The following is a 24,608-nucleotide window of genomic DNA, read 5'->3' on the forward strand; positions in this document are numbered from 1 at the left end:
GGGTTGATGAACAATAGCAGATGTTTAAGAAAATAGTTCATCACTCACAGCGAAGATATATCCGTGAGGAAAAAGGATTGTAGGAGGAGGATAAACCATCGTTAACGAAAGAAGTTAAGGATATTATCAAAGTGAAAGAAAAAGCATACAATGTGGCAAAGATTAGTAGTTAGCCAGAGGAAAGTTTTAAAAACCAACGGAAGGTGACCAAAAAAATAATAGAGGGAGAAAATAAACTTTGAGGGTAAACTAGCAAGTAACATAAAAACGGACAGTAAGAGCTTCTTTAAATATATATAAAGAAAGAGAGGGGCCAAGGTCAATATAGGCCCCTTAGAGAATGAGGCTGGGGAAATAATAATGGGGAACCAGGAAATGGCAGAGGAGTTGAATAAATACTTCGCATCAGTCCTTATGGTAGAAGACCCTAATAGCATTTCAAAAATATTAAATAATCACGGGGCAAAAATGGGGGAAGAAATAAATACAATGACTATCACTAGGGAAACTAATGGGGCTAAAGGCCGATAAGTCACCTGGAACTGATAGGTTGCATCCTAGGATGGAAATAGCTGCAGAGATAGCGAATGCACTGGTAGTAAGAGTCCTTAGATTCTGGAAAAGTCCCAGAGGATTGGAAAACTGCCAATGTTACACCCTTATTCAAAAAGGGAGGGAGACAAAAAATAGGTAACCAAAGGCCAGTTAGCTTAACGTCTGTCATTGGAAAAATATTAGAGTCTATTATAAAGGATGTAATAGCAGAGCATTTAGAAATCTAATTTAATTTAATCAAGCAGAGCCAGAATGGCTTCATGAAAGGGAAATCATGCCTGACAAATTTATTAGAATTCTTTGAGGAGGTAACAAGCCGGATAGATAAAGGGGAGCCAGTAGATGTAATATATTTGGATTTCCAAAAGGCGTTCGATAAGGTACCACAAATAAGGCTACTTAATAAAATAAGAAGCCCTGGTTTTGGGGGAAGTATATTAGCACGTACAAAGGATTGGCTAACTAACAGAAAACAAAGAGTTGGGATACGGGGGACATTTTCAGGTTGGCATTCTGTAACTAATGGAGTGCCACAGTGATCAGTGCTGGTAGAGTGAAGAACAAGGAGCAGAACCTGAAAATCAGAACTAAGCCATTGAAGGATAATGTCAGGATGTACTTCTTCACACAAAGGATCATGAAAATCTGCAACTCTCTTGCCTTAAGCATCTGGAGGCTGACAAACAACTGGAAGTTTCAAAACTGAGATGGGTGGAGTTTAGTTATGGGGGGAGATTAAACAAGGTGCTTAGGGGACGGGTTTGTATAATTCCGTAAAAGTGACAGATACTCTAACTGGCTTCTTTCCTTCAACAGGGATTTAAAGGAAAACATGGACTTCCAGGGCAACCCGGACAGAGAGTAGGTATCTGTGTGTAGGTACTGTAGGATTTTATGTGCATGTTCGTACTCAAGGATAATGGTATCCATACTGGAGATAGAATAGGTATGTGTATGTCAGTCATATATTTCTATTTGTGTCTATGATTCTGAATATCAATGTCACTTGGAGTTGGAGGAGAAAAATTCAGTTGTCATGGTCCACGTAGGAAGTAATGAAGATGGGGATGGCGTAGTGGTCTTATCATTGGACTAATAATCCAGGGACCCAGGATCGAATCCCGCCACAACAGATGGTGGAATTTGAATTCAATAAAACTCTGAAATTAAAACTCTGATGATGACCATGAAACCATTGTTGATTGTTGTAAAAAACCCATCTGGTTCACAGAAGCTGCCGTCCTTACCTGGCCTGGCCTACATGTGACTCCAGACCCACAGCAATGTGGTTGACTCTTACATGCCCTCTGAAATAGACTAACAAAGCCACTCAGTTGTATCAAACCGCTACAAAGTCTCAAAAAAGGAATGAAACCAGGCAGACCACCCGCATCAACCCAGGCACTGGAAACGACAACGACAATCACAGCCATTTCGACCCTACAAAGTCCTCCTTAATAACATCTGGGGGCTAGTGCCAAAATTGGGAGAGCTGCCTCATAGACTAGACAAGCAACAGCCTGGCATAGTCATCCTCACGGAATCATACATTACAGATAATGTCCCAGACTCCACCACCATCACCATCCCTGGGTATGTCCTGTCCCACCAGCAGGACAGACCCAGCAGAGGTGGCGGCACAGTGGTATGCAGTCAGAAGGGAGTTGCCCTGGGAGTCCTCAACATCGACTCCGGACCCCATGAAGTATCATGGCATCAGGTCAAACATGGGCAAGGAGACCTCCTGCTGATTACCACATACCACCCTCCCTCAGCTGATGAAACAGTGCTCCTCCATGTTGAACACCATTTGGAGGAAGCAGTGAGGGTGGCAAAGGCACAGAATGTACTCTGGATGGGACTTCAATGTCCATCACCAAGAGTGGCTTGGTAACACCAGTACTGGTCTGGTCCTAGCTGCTAGACTAGGTCTAGGTGGTAAGGGAACCAACAAGAGGGAAAAACATACTTGACCTCACCCTCACCAATATGCCTGCTGCAGATGCATCTGTCCATGACAGTATCCGTAAGAGTCGTTGAGGAGACAAAGTCCCGCCTTCACATTGGGAATACCCTCCACCGTGTTGTGTGGCAGCCTTCAACCAACTCAGTTCATTCCACTTGATATTTTAATCAGTAAGGGAGTCAAGGGTTATGGGGGAAAAGGCAGGAAAGTGGAGTTGAGGATTATCAGATCAGCCATGATCTAATTGAATGGTGGAACAGACTCGATGGGCCGAATGGCCTACTTTTGCTCCCAAGTCCTAGGCTCTTACCATCTAATAATCTTCAGCCAGAAGTGCCAAGTGGATGATCCATCTCGACCTCCTCCGGAGCTCCCCAGCATCACAGATGCCAATATTCAGCCATTTCGATTCACTCCACGTGATAGCAAGAAATGCCTGAAAGCACTGGATACTGCAAAGACTATGACCCTGACAATATTCCGGCAATAGTACTGAAGACTGAAGTACTGCACCCCTAGCAAAGCTATTCCAGTACAGCTACAACACTGGCGTCTACCCAGCTATGTGGAAAATTGCCCAGGTATGCCCTGTCCACAAAAACCAACCTGGCCAATTACCGCCCCATCAGTCTTTTCTCCATCATCAGTAAACTGATGGAAGGGGTCATGAACAGTGCCATCAAGTGGCACTTACTTAGCAATAACCTGCTGACAGATACCCAGTTTGGGTTCCGCCAGGACTACTCAGCTCCTGACCTTATTACAGCCTTGGTTCAAACATGGACAAAAAAGCTGAACTCCCGAGGTGACATGAGAATGACTGCCCTTGAGATCAAGGCAGCATTTGACTGAGTGGCATCGAGGAGCCCAAGCAAAACTGGAGTCAATGGTAACCAGGGGGAAAAATTCACTGGTTGGAGTCATACCTGGCACAAAAGAAGATGGTTGTGGTTGTTGGAGGTCAGTCATCTCAGTTCCAGGACATCACTGCAGGAGTTCCTCAGTATACTGTCCTGGGCCCAACCATCTTCAGCTGCTTCATCAATGACTTTCCTTCCATCATAAGGAGAGAAGTGAGGATATTCGTAATGATTGCACAATGTTCAGCACCATTCATAACTCCTCAGATATTGAAGCAGTGCATGTCCAGCGAGACCTGGACAATATCCAGGCTTGGGCTGAAAAATGGCAAGTAACATTCATGCCACACAAGTGCCAGGCAATGACCATCTCCAACAAGAGAGATTCTAACCATCGCCCCTTGACATTCAATGGCATTACAATCACTGAATCCCCCACAATCAATGTTGGGGGTTACCAGAAACTGAACTGGACCAGCCATATAAATTCTGTGGCTACAAGAGCAGGTCAGAGGCTAGGAACCGTGCGGTGAGTAACTCACCTCCTGACTCCCCAAAGCCTGTCGACCATCTACAAGGCACAAGTCAGGAGTGTGACGGAATACCCCCCACTTGCCTGGATGAGTGCAGCTCTAACAACACTCAAGAAGCTTGTCACCATCCAGGATGAAGCAGCCTGCTCAATTGGCACCCCATCCACAAACATTCACTCCCTCCACCACTGACGCACAGTAGCAGCAGTGTGTACCATCTGCAAAATGGACTGCAGGAATTCACCAGGGCTCCTTATACAGCACCTTCCAAACCCATGAGCACTAGCATGTAGAAGGACAAGGGCAGAAGACACATGGGAACACCACCACCTGGAAGTTCCCCTCTAAGTCACACACCATCCTGACTTGGAAATATATTGCCGTTCCTTCACTGTTGCTGGGTCAAAATCCCAGTACTCCCTCCCTAACAGCACTGTGGATGTACCTACACCAATTGGATTGCAGCGGTTCAAGAAGGCAGCTCACCTTCTCAAGAGCAACTAGAGATGGACAATAAATACTGGCCCAGCCAGCGAAGCCCACATCCCATGAATGAATTGAAAAAGCATAGGATAGGACTAGGAATAATGAGCTTGTTTGACAAGTTAAGAGTCCAAATTAATATTCCAAAAGCTTATTACCTGAGCCATGCACCAATTGGCATAGGGATGAACTGATTAAAGATTAAACGCATGGTTGAAGAATTGCTGTGGAAGGTAAGGGTTTCACTTCATGGGCCACTGGCGCCAGTATTGGGGGAAGAAGGAGCTGTTGCTTTGGATTGGGCACCACCTAAACTGGGCTTGGATCAAGGACTTGGTGAATTGAAAAACTAGGTGTCATGCCCCAATATATTATGAACTTACAGTCAATACAGAGCTATGTTGTTGTCTGCATTTAAAATCAGCTCAACACTGTTTGCAGACAATTCTACCAAAGCCACCAAACTAGCTGTAATTAATTCAAGCAGGCGAGGTAATTAACAGCAAGTAAGTGGGAGATCCCAGTGGAGAGAAGGACTCCCCGACCTGTTCCAACTTTGAGTTCACCTGAGAACCAACCTCCTGGAAATTCAACTACAGAAAACCTCTCGCCTGCTGAGAATTATTGGTTATACAAGACCCTCGCTTCAACGTTAAAGCATCAACTTCCTTCATGACATCACGCCAGCCTTGCAGGAGACTGGGGATCCTAAACCAGAGACTGAGCTAACCATAATTTGTACAAGTGTACTACCTTTACCTGTAACCAATCTTTGTGTGAGTGTGTGTGTGGCGGGGGGCGGGGGGTGGGGGGGGTGGTGGGAAACAAATGTGTGAGATGCTGCATTTTAAATTTGGGGTAGGTGTATGATTTTATGACCACAGCCAATGTTATTTGCTGAGCAAGCCAGATCTCAGAGAGAAAGTTGTGTTACTGATGTTAACCTTTTATTTAGTATTTTGAAAATGAGGAGAAAATGCTACTGATCCTAGAAGCATAGAATCCAGTAACACCTTTAGGATTTTAAAACATTAAAAGATTTACTAACATGAAGAAAAAAAAAATGTAAACACAAGATTAAAGTTGTGCAGTTGAAGCAGTCTTATAATACATTCCCAAAAACCCCACTTGGTCAGAACACACAAATGAACTACTTAACAACAGCTCCCTTATGGATTTTTAACCATAAAAATCAAGTAATATTACCCAAAGCAAAAACTGCTGTCACTTTAGTAAGGGTATACCACACGACCTCTCACTCTCTTCTGCTCTGCTGTGGAAATCCAAAAGGAAGGTGCAGAAAACAGAATGCTCTCTGAAAACAAAGACTCTGGCTTGAAAACGTGATGGCTGTTTCAAATTCACAACCTTCACACCTTCTCCCAGCACACATCTCCCCCACACAGCCACCCAACTCAGCTCAACATCTTTCATTAAATATCCTTTATCCACTTCATCTTAAATTCTATTGTCCTAAGCATCTCTTTGAACTCAACTTTTTCTAAATATAAAAATTTTTTGTGTTTTCCCATTGCCTCCACTTTCGGGTCAAATAAACATTAATAACCTTCCCATTGTTTACTTTTGCAATCTTTGTAAGTTTGTAGAAGTCCCGTGTGTCTTTTAAACTTCCCTTTGAAATTCAACAGCTGAAAACTCAAATACCTACTTATCCTCAGAATGCAGATTTTACCCAATCTGTTTACTTGTAAATCCAACCTCTCATTACAAATGGACAAACCGAGCACCTTTACCTTTCATCTCTCAGTTCCCATAGACAAGCTGCCTTTACTAATCTTCTCCCCAATTTAATTAATCACGGACACACACACACACACAGTCTTCTTTACAGAATACCACCAGATTTCCAAAACTATTTTAAAAATAGCATTCATCTTCACCATGAGAATAAATAAACTTTTTTGTGTTAAACTCATAAATGCTTGCTGCTGAAATCATTCAATTGGTATCAACACTCTTGAGGGTAAAAGACATACCTCTTATATACAAAACATACTGATTGTAGGCAGCAAAGGGAACACATGCATTCTGAGACAGAGGGCAGTAGAAAGGGCTTTAATTTCATGATGTGGGGATGGGAGGATTCAGGAAAGGGTAAATTTCAAAACCAGGAACAAAAGTTTCAAGGTTCTAGAGCAGCACAGTGTTTTGGGTAAAATAAGCAGATGGATCAGGAAGGGCCAGTGCGAGGAACAAAGATACTAGGGAATTAGTGATAAGGTGACATCGGAGAAAATTAGAAAACAGTCAAAACTAAATATTCAACATCTGGATTCAAGAAGCATTCACAATAAATTAGATGAATTAAAAGCTCATAGAAGTTAATAAATTTTACCTGATAGCCATCATGGAGACATGGGGCAGAACCTCGCCATCTTTGAAATTTTTCTGCTATTAGGACCAAATGTTAGTCCCGACCCCGATGGTGTCGGCTGGCCATATAGTGTCACCATCTTATGGGAGGTGGCCAATTATGGAGGCCGCCTCTGAATTCAGGATGGTGGATAGGTCCCTAAGGTGGGAGGTTCAATCAGAAAGCCCAAAGCCATGGATGACCAGCAGCCTCACCGGGAGAGGTGGGAGTCACTGAACCAGGTAGGAGGCTGTCAGAGTGTCTCATAATGGAGGCGCTTTCTGAAGCCCTCTGAAAATTTAAAATTGAAGAATGGTCACAGCTGGCTGGCTGTGGAGCTGTGGCCTCTGATCCCTGTTGGCCCGGGGTGAAGGGATTTAAAGGAGGCATCAATGGCTGTCCAACATTGGGAATATCCCCACAGCAGCGGCATCTTGTCCCCAAAGTGGCCCTAATTGGCTACCCACAGGTTGGTAACAACTTCTGTGTTGCCCCCACCTCCAGCAAGTTAGCTTGGAGACAGGAACATATTGGTGTGCTAACCTGACACACTACCTTTAAATTTCACTGCTGGTCCCGCCTCCAACCCTATCTCTACAGGACCAGAAAATTCAGCCCTAGGGTGGGAACAAAGTATTACTTAACTTTTAGCAGAGATAGACAGAAGGAAAAAGGAGTGTAGCCCTGATAATAAAGGATGGGATAAAGACAATGCGGAGAAAGGATCTTAGCTCAGGAAACCGGGAAATAAAATCAGCTTGGATGGAGCTAAGAAACAGCAAAGGGCAAAAAACATTGGTGGGATTTATTTTTGGGCCACCAGCAGTTGTTGTGTAGGTCAGAGTATAAATCAGGAAATTAGTGATGCACGTAATAAGGGAATACTAAAATCACAGGGAATTGAATCTTTGTATAGGCTGGGGAAACCATATTTGCTGTAATCGGGTAGAGGACAAGTTCATAGAATGTATACAAGATTGTTTTCTAGATTAACTATGAGGAACTATCTCAGAAATAGGATATTTTGGATTGTGTATTGTGCAGTGAGAAATAATTAATTCATAAGGGAGCTTCTCGGGAAGATTGACCATAAACAGGATAGAATTTTGTATTGAAAGGGAATTAATGAAATCGAAAAAGTTGGATCCTAAATCTAAACAAAGCAAACTACTTAGGTATGAGGAGCAAGTTAGCTTGGATTGATTGAGAAATGACATTGAAGGATGAGGGGGTGAATTGCAACATATAGAAGTTTGCTGACAATACAAAGTTAGGTAGAAAAGTAAGTGTTGAGAAGGATGGAAAGGCTGAAAAGTTTTAATTGCCAGGGAGTATGATGGTCCCAGACTCAAACTGCTCAACTTTGACTGCTTTGCAGCATTTATACTGTAATTAATCCAGATAAGTATAGCTTTACATGGCTTGGTGTCATGTGGTGTTTCTCACTGGTCAAGTGAGGATGTGACAACAAGCGAAGAATTAATCATGTGATGTACTAATGTCCTGCATTGATTATAATTAAGCCAAATATATTAGGTTAATTGGTTAATATATATTGACCACTTGATTATTACACATAATTAAACTAAAAGTAATTATTGAACGTGGATTTCCCTATAGTAGATGGAATACAATACAGTGAAGTCTATAGTTATCCACTTTGGTAGGAAATTTTTTTTTTTTAAATTTTTTTTGCATGGTGAGAAACTGGGGGATGTTTACATTCTGGGGGACCTAGTGCCCTTGTGCCTGAATCATAGGAAGTTAACATTCAGGTACAGCAAGCAAATGGCACGTTGGCCTTTATAACAAAGGGATTGGAATAGAAAAGTAAATAAATCTTACTACATGACACAGGACTTTGGTGAGACCACACCTGGAATTCTGTAATTATGGGTAGAATTTAACAGGTCCCTGGTGGTAGGTTTCTTGATGGGGGCATAAAATTCCCAGGAGCCCTTCATGCCACCTTCCCTTTCACCCCCAACCTGTCCACAATTTTACAAGAGGTTGGCAAGTCTCTCATTACCCCTCCCCCCACGCCTTCATCCCAATTAAGACCCTTTAATAGCCAATTAATGGCCACTTTAGGGCCAACACCTGCCCAGCTTCAATTTTGATGCTAGCGAGAGGAATTCAGGGGATTGGATTGAGGGTTGCCTGGTAAGGTAGCCTGCTCAGACCTCGGGAGGGGGAAGGAGGTGGGGCCGCCTTTCCCATTTGGGGCCCCCCACCTAAGGTCTCTTGCCCCCCCAGGTACTCCTTCACAACACCCCAGCATCTCCGTCAACATCCTCACCCCTCATCCCTCTGTTCCTGCTACGCAGGGAAGACTCACACTTCCCTCCATCCTGGACCAGTGGCTGCTTGTAGTCCCAACTAATCTGATTGGACGGTAGCTCTCTGAGGCGGGATTTCCTCCTGAGTGAGAGGTGAATTTCCCATCTCCAACCAATTAACATTCCTCGAGAATGCATTCCCACCGACTGTTTTAGTTGCGGGCCAGGAAACCTCACCGCCTGTTAACCTCTGCCCTATGTGCGTGTTTCTGAGTTTATGTCAGTGTACTTGTCTGTATGTGTATTCCAGTATGAGTGTGTGTCAATGTGTGAATCTTTGTGTGCTGTGAGTGTGTATTTGTGTGTGCACGTTTTAGTGTGTGTGTCAATGTATGAATCTTTATATGTGTTCTAGTGAGTCCATGTTAGTGTATGTTTGTGTGTGTGTGTGTCGTATGTTTGTGGATTTGTGTGTATGCAGATGTGTGCACGAAGTGTATACCCTCATCCTTGTATACGTGTGTTGATGCCACATGCTCTGTACAGTAATGGATATATTTGATGTTGGTATCTGCACTCTCTGTTACAGGGTGAACCAGGAACAGCAGGACCACCTGGAAGTGCAGGCCGGCCAGGTTTTGAGGCAAGTTTGTAGTTTTGAAACTGAGTTTTCCATGCCTTTCCAAGGCCACACACCCACGAACCGAACAGTATGGTCCTTTTTATTCAAGTCCTGTGTCTGAGTGCAGTAAACAGTGGCGATAACTCCCACACTGACTTCAGGAGAAACAGTGTGCCTCGAGAGAGTGTCTGTGTCTGTCCTTAGGGGATCCCCAGAAGTGTGTCCTTGTGCGCAGGAAGCCCCAGGAATGCACCTCATATATAGAGGTTCCAGGGAGTACGCCTGCTGCTCTGACTGGCTCCACTGAAAGCTGAGTTAGAAACTTCACTGTATTCATGGCACTTCTTGTCTCCTCTAAAGAAAGAGAGGGTGGTCAAGTAGGGGGTGCCTGGCTCCAGGATTGGCGGATGTGCGAATGCCCCTTCCCTTCCTGGCAGGGGATAGTGGCCAGTGTCCAGGGCCATTTGTTTATGACAATAGCATTCTCAATTTCTTACAGTGGCTGTTGTCCTGTACCATTGTTTGTGATAATGTTTTCTTCCAATCTCAAAATGAGCTGGAATTGACTGACCTTTCTGTGATGTTACAGTTAGCCCCTTCATACCTGTATAGCTCACACCTGTATGTTGTGTTGAGGTTTTGCTATTTATAATTTACAGTTCAAGGACATGTCTGTGGTTTTGGGGTTTAATATTTTATGATTTTACTGTTCAGGGAGGTCATGTCCTTCACTGTGCTGACTCACTGAAGGAGCAATTCACCCAGTGCCATTCTCCTGCCTTCTCTCCATAGCTCTGTACATTCTTCCTGTTCAGATAGTTATTCAATTCCCTCATGAATGCCTCCACTGAGCCTACCTCCACCACACTGCTTGGCCTAAATAGCCAAGTGGTTATGGTACTGGGTTTGTAACCCCAAGATCAAGAGTTCAAATCTCACAATGGCAAACTATGAAACAATGTAACTTCATCTGAAACAGATGGAAACGGGTTTGTACTCAAAAGAGTTACATTGGAGTGACACTTGCTTGGCCTAAATAGCCAAGTGGTTATGGTACTGGGTTTGTAACCCCAAGATCAAGAGTTCAAATCTCACAATGGCAAAACTATGAAACAATGTAACTTCATCTGAAATCAAGAGTTCAAATCTCACAATGGCAAAACTATGAAACAATGTAACTTCATCTGAAACAGATGGAAACAGGTTTACTCAAAAAGAGTATCAAGAGTTCAAATCTCACAATGGCAAACTATGAAACAATGTAACTTCATCTGAAACAGATGGAAACATGTTTACTCAAAAAAAAGAGTATCAAGAGTTCAAATCTCACAATGGCAAACAAGAAACAATGTAACTTCATCTGAAACAGATGGAAACGGGTTTGTACTCGAAAGAGTTACCTCCACCACACTCTCAGACAGTGTGTTCCAGACCCTAATTACTCATTGCCTGTAGATGTTTTTCCTCTTGTTGCCATTGCTTCTTTTGCCAATTATCTATAAACCTGTGCTCGTCACGCTTCTCTGCATTCAATGTCATCGACCACTTATCCACCCATTCCATCAACCTGTATGTATCATCTTGTAGTTCTACACCATCCACCTCACAGTTCACAGTACTTCCAAGTTCTGAATCATCTTCAAATTTTGAAACTGTGATCTTGTACACCAAGGCCTACATTATTAATATATATCACGAAGAGCAAGGGTCCCAACATCGACCCCTGGGGAGCTCCTCTACAAACCCTCCTCCAATCTGAAAAACATCCATTAATCCCAGTTCTTTGTTTCCTGTCACTTAGCCAATTTTGTATCTGTATTGCTACTGTTCCTTTTATTCCATGAGCTATAACTGCTCACAAGTCTGTTGTGTGGCACTGTATTGAATACCTTTTAGAAGTCATTGTACACCACATCAACAGCATTACCCTCATCAACCCTCTCTGTTACCTCTTCAAAAAGCTGCAGCAAGTTAGTTAAATATAATTTGCCTTTAAATATATATAGGCTTTCTTTAATTAAGCTGAATTTGTCCAAGTGACTATTAATTGTCTCAAATTATCTTTTCTAGAACCTTCCCCACCATTGAAGTTAAGCTGATTGGCCTGTAGTTGCTGGCCTTATCCTTTAGCCTTGTTATGAGCAAGAGTATAACATTTGCAATTCTCCAGTCCTCCTGCACCACCCCTGAGTCTAAGGAGGACTGAAAAATAATGGCCAGTGCCTCTGCAATTTCTACTCTCACTTCACTCTCACTATCTAGTATCCTTGGGTGCATCTTATCCCATCCTGGTACCTTATCAACTTTAGGTGCAGACAGTCTGTCCAATACCATCTCCTTATCAATTTTAAATCCTTCTAGTATCTGAATTACCTCCTCTTTCACCATGATCTGTGTAACAACATCTTCCTTGGTAAAGACAGATGCAAATTATTCATTTAGTACCCCAGCCACACCCCCTGCCTCCATGTCTAAAATCCCCATTTTGGTCTCCCTCCTCCTTTTACCACCCTTCTATATGCCAATAGAAGGCTTTGGGATTTTCTTTTATGTTAGCTACCAGTTTCTTCTCATACTCTCTCTTTGCTTCTCTTATTTGCTTTTTCACTCCCCCCCTGAACTTACTATATTCAGCCTCCTTCTCAGTTGTATTACCCACCTGGCATCTATCATAGTTATTTTTTTTTCCATCCTTTTAATCTCTCTTTCGTCATCCAGGGAGCTCATCCATGGATGTATTGGCCCTACCTTTCCCCTTCTTGGGAATATACCTTGACTGTGCCTGAATTATCTCTTCTTTAAAGACTTTAAAGTTCAGTTACCATTTTGGCTGCCAAACTTTGATTCCACTTTATCTGGGCCAGATCCCATCTCATCCCATTGAAGTTGGCTTTCCCCCAGCTAATTATTCTTACTCCTGATTGCTCCTTGCCCTTTCCCATTGCCAACCTAAACCTTATGACACAATGATCACTGTCCCCCAAATGTTTCCCGACTACATAAAATTTTTCTTGTAACACGATTGGTTGAAAGGACACCAACTAACTCAAACAAGGCAAGAGTGCTTGTGACACAGCTGGTGCTCTGTGCCTGTCCTCACAATGATGCATGAAAACTGACTTCGATCCAGAAGACAGATGAATGAATGTGTGGGCTTCTGTTTGCTTGCAGGGTGAGCCTGGCCCACCAGGACCTTTGGGACCTCCGGGATCTCCTGGCCATGTTGTGAGTATTATTAATAAGCAGCTCAGTGGAATGTTTTAGTCAGGAATCAGAATGTCCATGAGGAGACTCCCAGTGTCCCTGCTGTGTCTTGGGACATGTATCGTGTTTCTATGGCGATTCCCCAGGAGACTGGAGAACTCCGGCCGCGTTACAGTGAATTATGAAACCCTCAAAATACACGCACATTGACTCTGATCTTCTTCAGGATCAGTTCCACTATCACAGGTGTGAAAGATTCCTGGCTGCAAAGACAAAACCGGGGGCTGGTGTAATTTCCAGGCTTCTCGGCCTACAAGGAGACATCAGGAACAGCTGGATAGGGCAGGCTTCTCGGCCTACAAGGAGACAACAGGAACAGCTGGATAGGGCAGGCTTCTCGGCCTACAAGGAGATATCAGGAACAGTTGGATAGGGCAGGCTTCTCGGCCTACATGGAGACATCAGGAACAGTTGGATAGGGCAGGCTTCTTGACCAATGAGGAGACATCAGGAACAGCTGGCCTGGCCTGAGCTGAGGTGGAGCCTTATAGAGCAGAACACTGAGAGTCTCCAGGGCCCAAAGAGGTGATCTGTCATCACTTCAAAAAGAGCCATCATGTCTGCAGACACAATCACTGTTGGAGTGCCCTTCTCAGTCCAATACACGGTCAGCTCTTTAGATAGTTCCCAGTTTGGACAAGCATCATAGAACCACCACTCACAGTAAAAGAGGCCATTTGGCCTATGATGCCTATTCTGGCTCGTTGAAGTCCTGCTCTCCTACTCATTGTCCAGAGCCATGCACATGTTCCTTTTTCAAGTATTTAGCCATTTCCTTTTGGAAAGTTATTATCAAACCTGTTTCCACCGCCCTTTCGATCTCTGCATTCCAGGTCACAACAGTAATAAACATTTAAAGGGAAGCCCAGCAACTGCTCCAAAATGCCCACTTGATGGGGAGGGGCGGGGGGCACATAGGCAGAATAATCACTCTCAGTTGCCCCACCCCACCACCCCTCACACTTATCTCAACAGTAACTGGGCTCAAAACAAACCAGGACTCTCCAGTGAGTTTCAGAAATTTGACCCCTCCCCAGACCTAAGGTGTTTGGGACTGTGCGTGATCATGCACTCTGGAATAACTATTCAGTGTATTGCTTAGCTTGGTACCTTGTGCCTGTCTGTATGACATGGGACCTGGGTCTATGAAGGAGCTCAGACTAATTTCTAACCATTGCTCTCCTGTGTTTAACTGAATTTTTCTCAATATCAGGGGGCAGCTGGGATTCCAGGAGCTCCTGGACCTGCAGGACCACCAGGCGTGGTGAGTTAGAAGAAGTGATCATGTGTAGTACGATCAGTTACAGGACAGCCCCCTCCCTCCCTCTCCCTCTCTCTATTAAACCATCACTGACAGTACAGCTTCTTCCCTCTCCCTGTCTCCTGCTCTATCTCTCTCTGTTAAATCATCACTGACAGTACAGCTTCCTCCCTCTCCCTGTCTCCTGCTCTCTATCTGTTAAACCATCAATGGCAGAATAGCTTCCTCACTCTCCCTGTCTCCTGCTCTCTCTCTCTCTCTCTCTCTGTTAAATCATCACTGACAGTACAGCTTCCTCCCTCTCCCTGTCTCCTGCTCTATCTCTGTTAAACCATCAATGGCAGTATAGCTTCCTCCCTCTCCCTGTCTCCTGCTCTCTCTCTCTCTCTGTTAAACCATCACTGACAGTACAGCTTCCTCCCTATCCCTGTCTCCTGCTCTCTCTCTCTCTCTGTTAAACCATCACTGACAGTACAGCTTCCTCCCTCTCCCTGTCTCCTGCCCTCTCTCTTTCTGTTAAACCATCATTGACAGTACAGCTTCCTCCCTCTCACTGTCTCCTGCTCTCTCTCTCTCTCTGTTAAACCATCACTGACAGTACAGCTTCGTCCCTCTCCCGGTCTCCTGCTCTCTCTCTCTCTCTCTGTTAAACCATCACTGGCAGTACAGCTTCCTCCCTCTCCCTGTCTTCTGCTCTCTCTCTGTTAAAAAATCACTGACAGTACAGCTTCCTCCCTCTCCCTGTCTCTTCTCTCTCTCTGTTAAACCATCACTGACAGTACAGCTTCCTCCCTCTCCCTGTCTCTTGCTCTCTCTCTCCCTCTCTCTCTGTTAAATCATCACTGACAGTACAGCTTCCTCCCTCTCCCTGTCTCCTGCTCTATCTCTGTTAAACCATCAATGGCAGTATAGCTTCCTCCCTCTCCCTGTCTCCTGCTCTCTCTCTCTCTGTTAAACCATCACTGACAGTACAGCTTCCTCCCTATCCCTGTCTCCTGCTCTCTCTCTCTCTCTGTTAAACCATCACTGACAGTACAGCTTCCTCCCTCTCCCTGTCTCCTGCTCTCTCTCTCTCTCTGTTAAACCATCACTGACAGTACAGCTTCCTCCCTCTCCCTGTCTCCTGCCCTCTCTCTTTCTGTTAAACCATCATTGACAGTACAGCTTCCTCCCTCTCACTGTCTCCTGCTCTCTCTCTCTCTCTCTGTTAAACCATCACTGACAGTACAGCTTCGTCCCTCTCCCGGTCTCCTGCTCTCTCTCTCTCTCTCTGTTAAACCATCACTGACAGTAAAGCTTCCTCCCTCTCCCTGTCTTCTGCTCTCTCTCTCTCGCCTGTTAAACCATCAGAAGCAGTACAGCTTCCTCCCTCTCCGTGTCTCCTGTTCTCTCTCTCCCTCTCTGTGTTAAACCATCACTGATAGTACAGCTTCCTCCCTCTCCCTGTCTCCTCTCTCTCTCTGTTAAACCATCACTGACAGTACAACTTCCTCCCTCTCCCTGTCTCCTCTCTCTCTCTGTTAAACCATCACTGACAGTACAGCTTCCTCCCTCTCCCTGTCTCTTCTGTCTCTCTGTTAAACCATCACTGACAGTACAGCTTCCTCCCTCTCCCTGTCTCCTCTCTCTCTCTGTTAAAAAATCACTGACAGTACAGCTTCCTCCCTCTCCCTGTCTCCTCTCTCTCTCTCTTAAACCATCACTGACAGTACAGCTTCCTCCCTCTCCCTGTCTCTTGCTCTCTCCCTCCCTCTCTCTCTGTTAAACCATCACTGAAAGTACAGCTTCCTGCCTCTCCCTGTCTCCTGCTCTCTCTCTCTGTTAAACCATCAGTAGCAGTACAGCTTCCTCCCTCTCCCTGTCTCCTGTTCTCTCTCTCCCTCTCTCTGTTAAACCATCACTGACAGTACAGCTTCCTCCCTCTCCCTGTCTCCTGCTCTCTCTCTCTTTGTTAAATCATCACTGACAGTACAGCTTCCTCCCTCTCCCTGTCTCCTGCTCTCTCTCTGTTAAACCATCAATGGCAGAATATCTTCCTCACTCTCCCTGTCTCCTGCTCTCTCTCTCTCTCTCTGTTAAATCATCACTGACAGTACAGCTTCCTCTCTATCTCTGTTAAACCATCAATGGCAGTATAGCTTCCTCCCTCTCCCTGTCTCCTGCTCTCTCTCTCTCTGTTAAACCATCACTGACAGTACAGCTTCCTCCCTATCCCTGTCTCCTGCTCTCTCTCTCTCTCTGTTAAACCATCACTGACAGTACAGCTTCCTCCCTCTCCCTGTCTCCTCTCTCTCTCTGTTAAACCATCACTGACAGTACAACTTCCTCCCTCTCCCTGTCTCCTCTCTCTCTCTGTTAAACCATCACTGACAGTACAGCTTCCTCCCTCTCCCTGTCTCTTCTGTCTCTCTGTTAAACCATCACTGACAGTACAGCTTCCTCCCTCTCCCTGTCTCCTCTCTCTCTCTGTTAAAAAATCACTGAGAGTACAGCTTCCTCCCTCTCCCTGTCTCTTCTCTCTCTCTGCTAAACCATCACTGACAGTACAGCTTCCTCCCTCTCCCTGTCTCTTGCTCTCTCCCTCCCTCTCTCTCTGTTAAACCATCACTGAAATTACAGCTTCCTCCCTCTCCCTGTCTCCTGCTCTCTCTCTCTCTCTGTTAAACCATCAGTAGCAGTACAGCTTCCTCCCTCTCCGTCTCCTGTTCTCTTTCTCCCTCTCTCTGTTAAACCATCACTGACAGTACATCTTCCTCCCTCTCCCTGTCCCCTGCTCTCTCTCTCTTTGTTAAATCATCACTGACAGTACAGCTTCCTCCCTCTCCCTGTCTCCTGCTCTCTCTCTGTTAAACCATCAATGGCAGAATATCTTCCTCACTCTCCCTGTCTCCTGCTCTCTCTCTCTCTCTCTGTTAAATCATCACTGACAGTACAGCTTCCTCTCTATCTCTGTTAAACCATCAATGGCAGTATAGCTTCCTCCCTCTCCCTGTCTCCTGCTCTCTCTCTCTCTCTGTTAAACCATCACTGACAGTACAGCTTCCTCCCTATCCCTGTCTCCTGCTCTCTCTCTCTCTCTGTTAAACCATCACTGACAGTACAGCTTCCTCGCTCTCCCTGTCTCCTGCCCTCTCTCTTTCTGTTAAACCATCATTGACAGTACAGCTTCCTCCCTCTCACTGTCTCCTGCTCTCTCTCTCTCTGTTAAACCATCACTGACAGTACAGCTTCGTCCCTCTCCCGGTCTCCTGCTCTCTCTCTCTCTCTCTCTCTGTTAAACCATCACTGACAGTACAGCTTCCTCCCTCTCCCTGTCTTCTGCTCTCTCTCTCTCACCTGTTAAACCATCAGTAGCAGTACAGCTTCCTCCCTCTCCGTGTCTCCTGTTCTCTCTCTCCCTCTCTGTGTTAAACCATCACTGATAGTACAGCTTCCTTCCTCTCCCTGTCTCCTCTCTCTCTCTGTTAAACCATCACTGACAGTACAGCTTCCTCCCTCTCCCTGTCTCCTCTCTCTCTCTGTTAAACCATCACTGACAGTACAGCTTCCTCCCTCTCCCTGTCTCTTCTGTCTCTCTGTTAAACCATCACTGACAGTACAGCTTCCTCCCTCTCCCTGTCTCCTCTCTCTCTCTGTTAAAAAATCAATGACAGTACAGCTTCCTCCCTCTCCCTGTCTCTTCCCTCTCTCTGTTAAACCATCACTGACAGTACAGCTTCCTCCCTCTCCCTGTCTCTTGCTCTCCCCCTCCCTCTCTCTCTGTTAAATCATCACTGACAGTACAACTTCCTCCCTCTCCCTGTCTCCTGCTTTATCTCTGTTAAACCATCAATGGCAGTATAGCTTCCTCCCTCTCCCTGTCTCCTGCTCTCTCTCTCTCTGTTAAACCATCACTGACAGTACAGCTTCCTCCCTATCCCTGTCTCCTGCTCTCTCTCTCTCTCTGTTAAACCATGACTGACAGTACAGCTTCCTCCCTCTCCCTGTCTCCTGCTCTCTCTCTCTCTCTGTTAAACCATCACTGACAGTACAGCTTCCTCCCTCTCCCTGTCTCCTGCCCTCTCTCTTTCTGTTAAACCATCATTGACAGTACAGCTTCCTCCCTCTCAGTGTCTCCTGCTCTCTCTCTCTCTCTGTTAACCCATCACTGACAGTACAGCTTCGTCCCTCTCCCGGTCTCCTGCTCTCTCTCTCTCTCTCTGTTAAACCATCACTGACAGTGCAGCTTCCTCCCTCTCCCTGTTTTCTGCTCTCTCTCTCTCGCCTGTTAAACCATCAGTAGCAGTACAGCTTCCTCCCTCTCCTTGTCGCCTGTTCTCTCTCTCCCTCTCTGTGTTAAACCATCACTGATAGTACAGCTTCCTCCCTCTCCCTGTCTCCTCTCTCTCTCTGTTAAACCATCACTGACAGTACAGCTTCCTCCCTCTCCCTGTCTCCTCTCTCTCTCTCTGTTAAAAAATCACTGACAGTACAGCTTCCTCCCTCTCCCTGTCACTTCTCTCTCTCTGTTAAACCATCACTGACAGTACAGCTTCCTCCCTCTCCCTGTCTCTTGCTCTCTCCCTCCCTTTCTCTCTGTTAAATCATCACTGACAGTACAGCTACCTCCCTCTCCCTGTCTCCTGCTCTATCTCTGTTAAACCATCAATGGCAGTATAGCTTCCTCCCTCTCCCTGTCTCCTGCTCTCTCTCTCTCTGTTAAACCATCACTGACAGTACAGCTTCCTCCCTATCCCTGTCTCCTGCTCTCTCTCTCTCTCTGTTAAACCATCACTGACAGTACAGCTTCCTCCCTCTCCCTGTCTCCTGCTCTCTCTCTCTCTCTGTTAAACCATCACTGACAGTACAGCTTCCTCCCTCTCCCTGTCTCCTGCCCTCTCTCTTTCTGTTAAACCATCATTGACAGTACAGCTTCCTCCCTCTCACTGTCTCCTGCTCTCTCTCTCTCTCTGTTAAACCATCACTGACAGTACAGCTTCCTCCCTCTCCCTGTCTCTTCTGTCTCTCTGTTAAACCATCACTGACAGTACAGCTTCCTCCCTCTCCCTGTCTCCTCTCTCTCTCTGTTAAAAAATCACTGACAGTACAGCTTCCTCCCTCTCCCTGTCTCTTCTCTCTCTCTGCTAAACCATCACTGACAGTACAGCTTCCTCCCTCTCCCTGTCTCTTGCTCTCTCCCTCCCTCTCTCTCTGTTAAACCATCACTGAAATTACAGCTTCCTCCCTCTCCCTGTCTCCTGCTCTCTCTCTCTCTCTGTTAAACCATCAGTAGCAGTACAGCTTCCTCCCTCTCCGTCTCCTGTTCTCTTTCTCCCTCTCTCTGTTAAACCATCACTGACAGTACATCTTCCTCCCTCTCCCTGTCTCCTGCTCTCTCTCTCTTTGTTAAATCATCACTGACAGTACAGCTTCCTCCCTCTCCCTGTCTCCTGCTCTCTCTCTGTTAAACCATCAATGGCAGAATATCTTCCTCACTCTCCCTGTCTCCTGCTCTCTCTCTCTCTCTCTCTGTTAAATCATCACTGACAGTACAGCTTCCTCTCTATCTCTGTTAAACCATCAATGGCAGTATAGCTTCCTCCCTCTCCCTGTCTCCTGCTCTCTCTCTCTCTGTTAAACCATCACTGACAGTACAGCTTCCTCCCTATCCCTGTCTCCTGCTCTCTCTCTCTCTCTGTTAAACCATCACTGACAGTACAGCTTCCTCCCTCTCCCTGTCTCCTGCTCTCTCTCTCTCTCTGTTAAACCATCACTGACAGTACAGCTTCCTCGCTCTCCCTGTCTCCTGCCCTCTCTCTTTCTGTTAAACCATCATTGACAGTACAGCTTCCTCCCTCTCACTGTCTCCTGCTCTCTCTCTCTCTCTGTTAAACCATCACTGACAGTACAGCTTCGTCCCTCTCCCGGTCTCCTGCTCTCTCTCTCTCTCTCTCTGTTAAACCATCACTGACAGTACAGCTTCCTCCCTCTCCCTGTCTTCTGCTCTCTCTCTCTCACCTGTTAAACCATCAGTAGCAGTACAGCTTCCTCCCTCTCCGTGTCTCCTGTTCTCTCTCTCCCTCTCTGTGTTAAACCATCACTGATAGTACAGCTTCCTTCCTCTCCCTGTCTCCTCTCTCTCTCTGTTAAACCATCACTGAGAGTACAGCTTCCTCCCTCTCCCTGTCTCCTCTCTCTCTCTGTTAAACCATCACTGACAGTACAGCTTCCTCCCTCTCCCTGTCTCTTCTGTCTCTCTGTTAAACCATCACTGACAGGACAGCTTCCTCCCTCTCCCTGTCTCCTCTCTCTCTCTGTTAAAAAATCACTGACAGTACAGCTTCCTCCCTCTCCCTGTCTCTTCTCTCTCTCTGTTAAACCATCACTGACAGTACAGCTTCCTCCCTCTCCCTGTCTCTTGCTCTCTCCCTCCCTCTCTCTCTGTTAAATCATCACTGACAGTACAACTTCCTCCCTCTCCCTGTCTCCTGCTCTATCTCTGTTAAACCATCAATGGCAGTATAGCTTCCTCCCTCTCCCTGTCTCCTGCTCTCTCTCTCTCTCTGTTAAACCATCACTGACAGTACAGCTTCCTCCCTCTCCCTGTCTCCTGCTCTCTCTCTCTCTCTGTTAAACCATCACTGACAGTACAGCTTCCTCCCTCTCCCTGTCTCCTGCCCTCTCTCTTTCTGTTAAACCATCATTGACAGTACAGCTTCCTCCCTCTCCCTGTCTCCTGCTCTCTCTCTCTCTCTGTTAAACCATCACTGACAGTACAGCTTCGTCCCTCTCCCGGTCTCCTGCTCTCTCTCTCTCTCTCTGTTAAACCATCACTGACAGTACAGCTTCCTCCCTCTCCCTGTCTTCTGCTCTCTCTCTCTCGCCTGTTAAACCATCAGTAGCAGTACAGCTTCCTCCCTCTCCGTGTCTCCTGTTCTCTCTCTCGCTCTCTGTGTTAAACCATCACTGATAGTACAGCTTCCTCCCTCTCCCTGTCTCCTCTCTCTCTCTGTTAAACCATCACTGACAGTACAGCTTCCTCCCTCTCCCTGTCTCTTCTGTCTCTCTGTTAAACCATCACTGACAGTACAGCTTCCTCCCTCTCCCTGTCTCCTCTCTCTCTCTGTTAAAAAATCACTGATAGTACAGCTTCCTCCCTCTCCCTGTCTCTTCTCTCTCTCTGTTAAACCATCACTGACAGTACAGCTTCCTCCCTCTCCCTGTCTCGTGCTCTCTCCCTCCCTCTCTCTCTGTTAAATCATCACTGACAGTACAGCTTCCTCCCTCTCCCTGTCTCCTGCTCTATCTCTGTTAAACCATCAATGGCAGTATAGCTTCCTCCCTCTCCCTGTCTCCTGCTCTCTCTCTCTCTCTTAAACCATCACTGACAGTACAGCTTCCTCCCTATCCCTGTCTCCTGCTCTCTCTCTCTCTCTGTTAAACCATCACTGACAGTACAGCTTCCTCCCTCTCCCTGTCTCCTGCTCTCTCTCTCTCTCTGTTAAACCATCACTGACAGTACAGCTTCCTCCCTCTCCCTGTCTCCTGCCCTCTCTCTTTCTGTTAAACCATCATTGACAGTACAGCTTCCTCCCTCTCACTGTCTCCTGCTCTCTCTCTCTCTCTGTTAAACCATCACTGACAGTACAGCTTCGTCCCTCTCCCGGTCTCCTGCTCTCTCTCTCTCTCTCTGTTAAACCATCACTGACAGTACAGCTTCCTCCCTCTCCCTGTCTTCTGCTCTCTCTCTCTCGCCTGTTAAACCATCAGTAGCAGTACAGCTTCCTCCCTCTCCGTGTCTCCTGTTCTCACTCTCGCTCTCTGTGTTAAACCATCACTGATAGTACAGCTTCCTCCCTCTCCCTGTCTCCTCTCTCTCTCTGTTAAACCATCACTGACAGTACAACTTCCTCCCTCTCCCTGTCTCCTCTCTCTCTCTGTTAAACCATCACTGACAGTACAGCTTCCTCCCTCTCCCTGTCTCTTCTGTCTCTCTGTTAAACCATCACTGACAATACAGCTTCCTCCCACTCCCTGTCTCCTCTCTCTCTCTGTTAAAAAATCACTGACAGTACAGCTTCCTCCCTCTCCCTGTCTCTTCTCTCTCTCTGTTAAACCATCACTGACAGTACAGCTTCCTCCCTCTCCCTGTCTCTTGCTCTCTCCCTCCCTCTCTCTCTTTAAACCATCACTGAAATTACAGCTTCCTCCCTCTCCCTGTCTCCTGCTCTCTCTCTCTCTCTGTTAAACCATCAGTAGCAGTACAGCTTCCTCCCTCTCCGTCTCCTGTTCTCTCTCTCCCTCTCTCTGTTAAACTATCACTGACAGTACAGCTTCCTCCCTGTCCCTGTCTTCTGCTCTCTCTCTCTTGCCTGTTAAACCATCAGTAGCAGTACAGCTTCCTCCCTCTCCGTGTCTCCTGTTCTCTCTCTCCCTCTCTGTGTTAAACCATCACTGATAGTACAGCTTCCTCCCTCTCCCTGTCTCCTCTCTCTCTCTGTTAAACCATCACTGACAGTACAACTTCCTCCCTCTCCCTGTCTCCTCTCTCTCTCTGTTAAACCATCACTGACAGTACAGCTTCCTCCCTCTCCCTGTCTCTTCTGTCTCTCTGTTAAACCATCACTGACAGTACAGCTTCCTCCCTCTCCCTGTCTCCTCTCTCTCTCTGTTAAAAAATCACTGACAGTACAGCTTCCTCCCTCTCCCTGTCTCTTCTCTCTCTCTGCTAAACCATCACTGACAGTACAGCTTCCTCCCTCTCCCTGTCTCTTGCTCTCTCCCTCCCTCTCTCTCTGTTAAACCATCACTGAAATTACAGCTTCCTCCCTCTCCCTGTCTCCTGCTCTCTCTCTCTCTCTGTTAAACCATCAGTAGCAGTACCGCTTCCTCCCTCTCCGTCTCCTGTTCTCTTTCTCCCTCTCTCTGTTAAACCATCACTGACAGTACATCTTCCTCCCTCTCCCTGTCTCCTGCTCTCTCTCTCTTTGTTAAATCATCACTGACAGTACAGCTTCCTCCCTCTCCCTGTCTCCTGCTCTCTCTCTGTTAAACCATCAATGGCAGAATATCTTCCTCACTCTCCCTGTCTCCTGCTCTCTCTCTCTCTCTCTGTTAAATCATCACTGACAGTACAGCTTCCTCTCTATCTCTGTTAAACCATCAATGGCAGTATAGCTTCCTCCCTCTCCCTGTCTCCTGCTCTCTCTCTCTCTGTTAAACCATCACTGACAGTACAGCTTCCTCCCTATCCCTGTCTCCTGCTCTCTCTCTCTCTCTGTTAAACCATCACTGACAGTACAGCTTCCTCGCTCTCCCTGTCTCCTGCCCTCTCTCTTTCTGTTAAACCATCATTGACAGTACAGCTTCCTCCCTCTCACTGTCTCCTGCTCTCTCTCTCTCTCTGTTAAACCATCACTGACAGTACAGCTTCGTCCCTCTCCCGGTCTCCTGCTCTCTCTCTCTCTCTCTCTCTGTTAAACCATCACTGACAGTACAGCTTCCTCCCTCTCCCTGTCTTCTGCTCTCTCTCTCTCACCTGTTAAACCATCAGTAGCAGTACAGCTTCCTCCCTCTCCGTGTCTCCTGTTCTCTCTCTCCCTCTCTGTGTTAAACCATCACTGATAGTACAGCTTCCTTCCTCTCCCTGTCTCCTCTCTCTCTCTGTTAAACCATCACTGACAGTACAGCTTCCTCCCTCTCCCTGTCTCCTCTCTCTCTCTGTTAAACCATCACTGACAGTACAGCTTCCTCCCTCTCCCTGTCTCTTCTGTCTCTCTGTTAAACCATCACTGACAGTACAGCTTCCTCCCTCTCCCTGTCTCCTCTCTCTCTCTGTTAAAAAATCAATGACAGTACAGCTTCCTCCCTCTCCCTGTCTCTTCTCTCTCTCTGTTAAACCATCACTGACAGTACAGCTTCCTCCCTCTCCCTGTCTCTTGCTCTCCCCCTCCCCCTCTCTCTGTTAAATCATCACTGACAGTACAACTTCCTCCCTCTCCCTGTCTCCTGCTTTATCTCTGTTAAACCATCAATGGCAGTATAGCTTCCTCCCTCTCCCTGTCTCCTGCTCTCTCTCTCTCTGTTAAACCATCACTGACAGTACAGCTTCCTCCCTATCCCTGTCTCCTGCTCTCTCTCTCTCTGTTAAACCATCACTGACAGTACAGCTTCCTCCCTCTCCTTGTCTCCTGCCCTCTCTCTTTCTGTTAAACCATCATTGACAGTACAGCTTCCTCCCTCTCAGTGTCTCCTGCTCTCTCTCTCTCTCTGTTAACCCATCACTGACAGTACAGCTTCGTCCCTCTCCCGGTCTCCTGCTCTCTCTCTCTCTCTCTGTTAAACCATCACTGACAGTGCAGCTTCCTCCCTCTCCCTGTTTTCTGCTCTCTCTCTCTCGCCTGTTAAACCATCAGTAGCAGTACAGCTTCCT

General features: G+C 46.3%; 1 protein-coding gene across 5 annotated transcripts in view; it reads left to right on the forward strand.

The window, feature by feature from the left end:
• Positions 1 to 24,608, forward strand: part of col16a1 (collagen, type XVI, alpha 1) — a 512,937-nt gene that overhangs the window by 366,508 nt on the left and 121,821 nt on the right. For all 5 annotated transcript variants that reach the window (XM_041212846.1, XM_041212840.1, XM_041212847.1 and 2 more), the window contains 4 exons: positions 1,372 to 1,416; positions 9,640 to 9,693; positions 12,844 to 12,897; positions 14,150 to 14,200. In XM_041212846.1, coding sequence (XP_041068780.1) covers positions 1,372 to 1,416; positions 9,640 to 9,693; positions 12,844 to 12,897; positions 14,150 to 14,200 — 204 coding nt within the window. The remainder of the gene's footprint in view (positions 1 to 1,371; positions 1,417 to 9,639; positions 9,694 to 12,843; positions 12,898 to 14,149; positions 14,201 to 24,608) is intronic.

Source organism: Carcharodon carcharias, chromosome 19 (genome assembly GCF_017639515.1).
Source record: "Carcharodon carcharias isolate sCarCar2 chromosome 19, sCarCar2.pri, whole genome shotgun sequence".
Classification (NCBI taxonomy): domain Eukaryota; kingdom Metazoa; phylum Chordata; class Chondrichthyes; order Lamniformes; family Lamnidae; genus Carcharodon; species Carcharodon carcharias.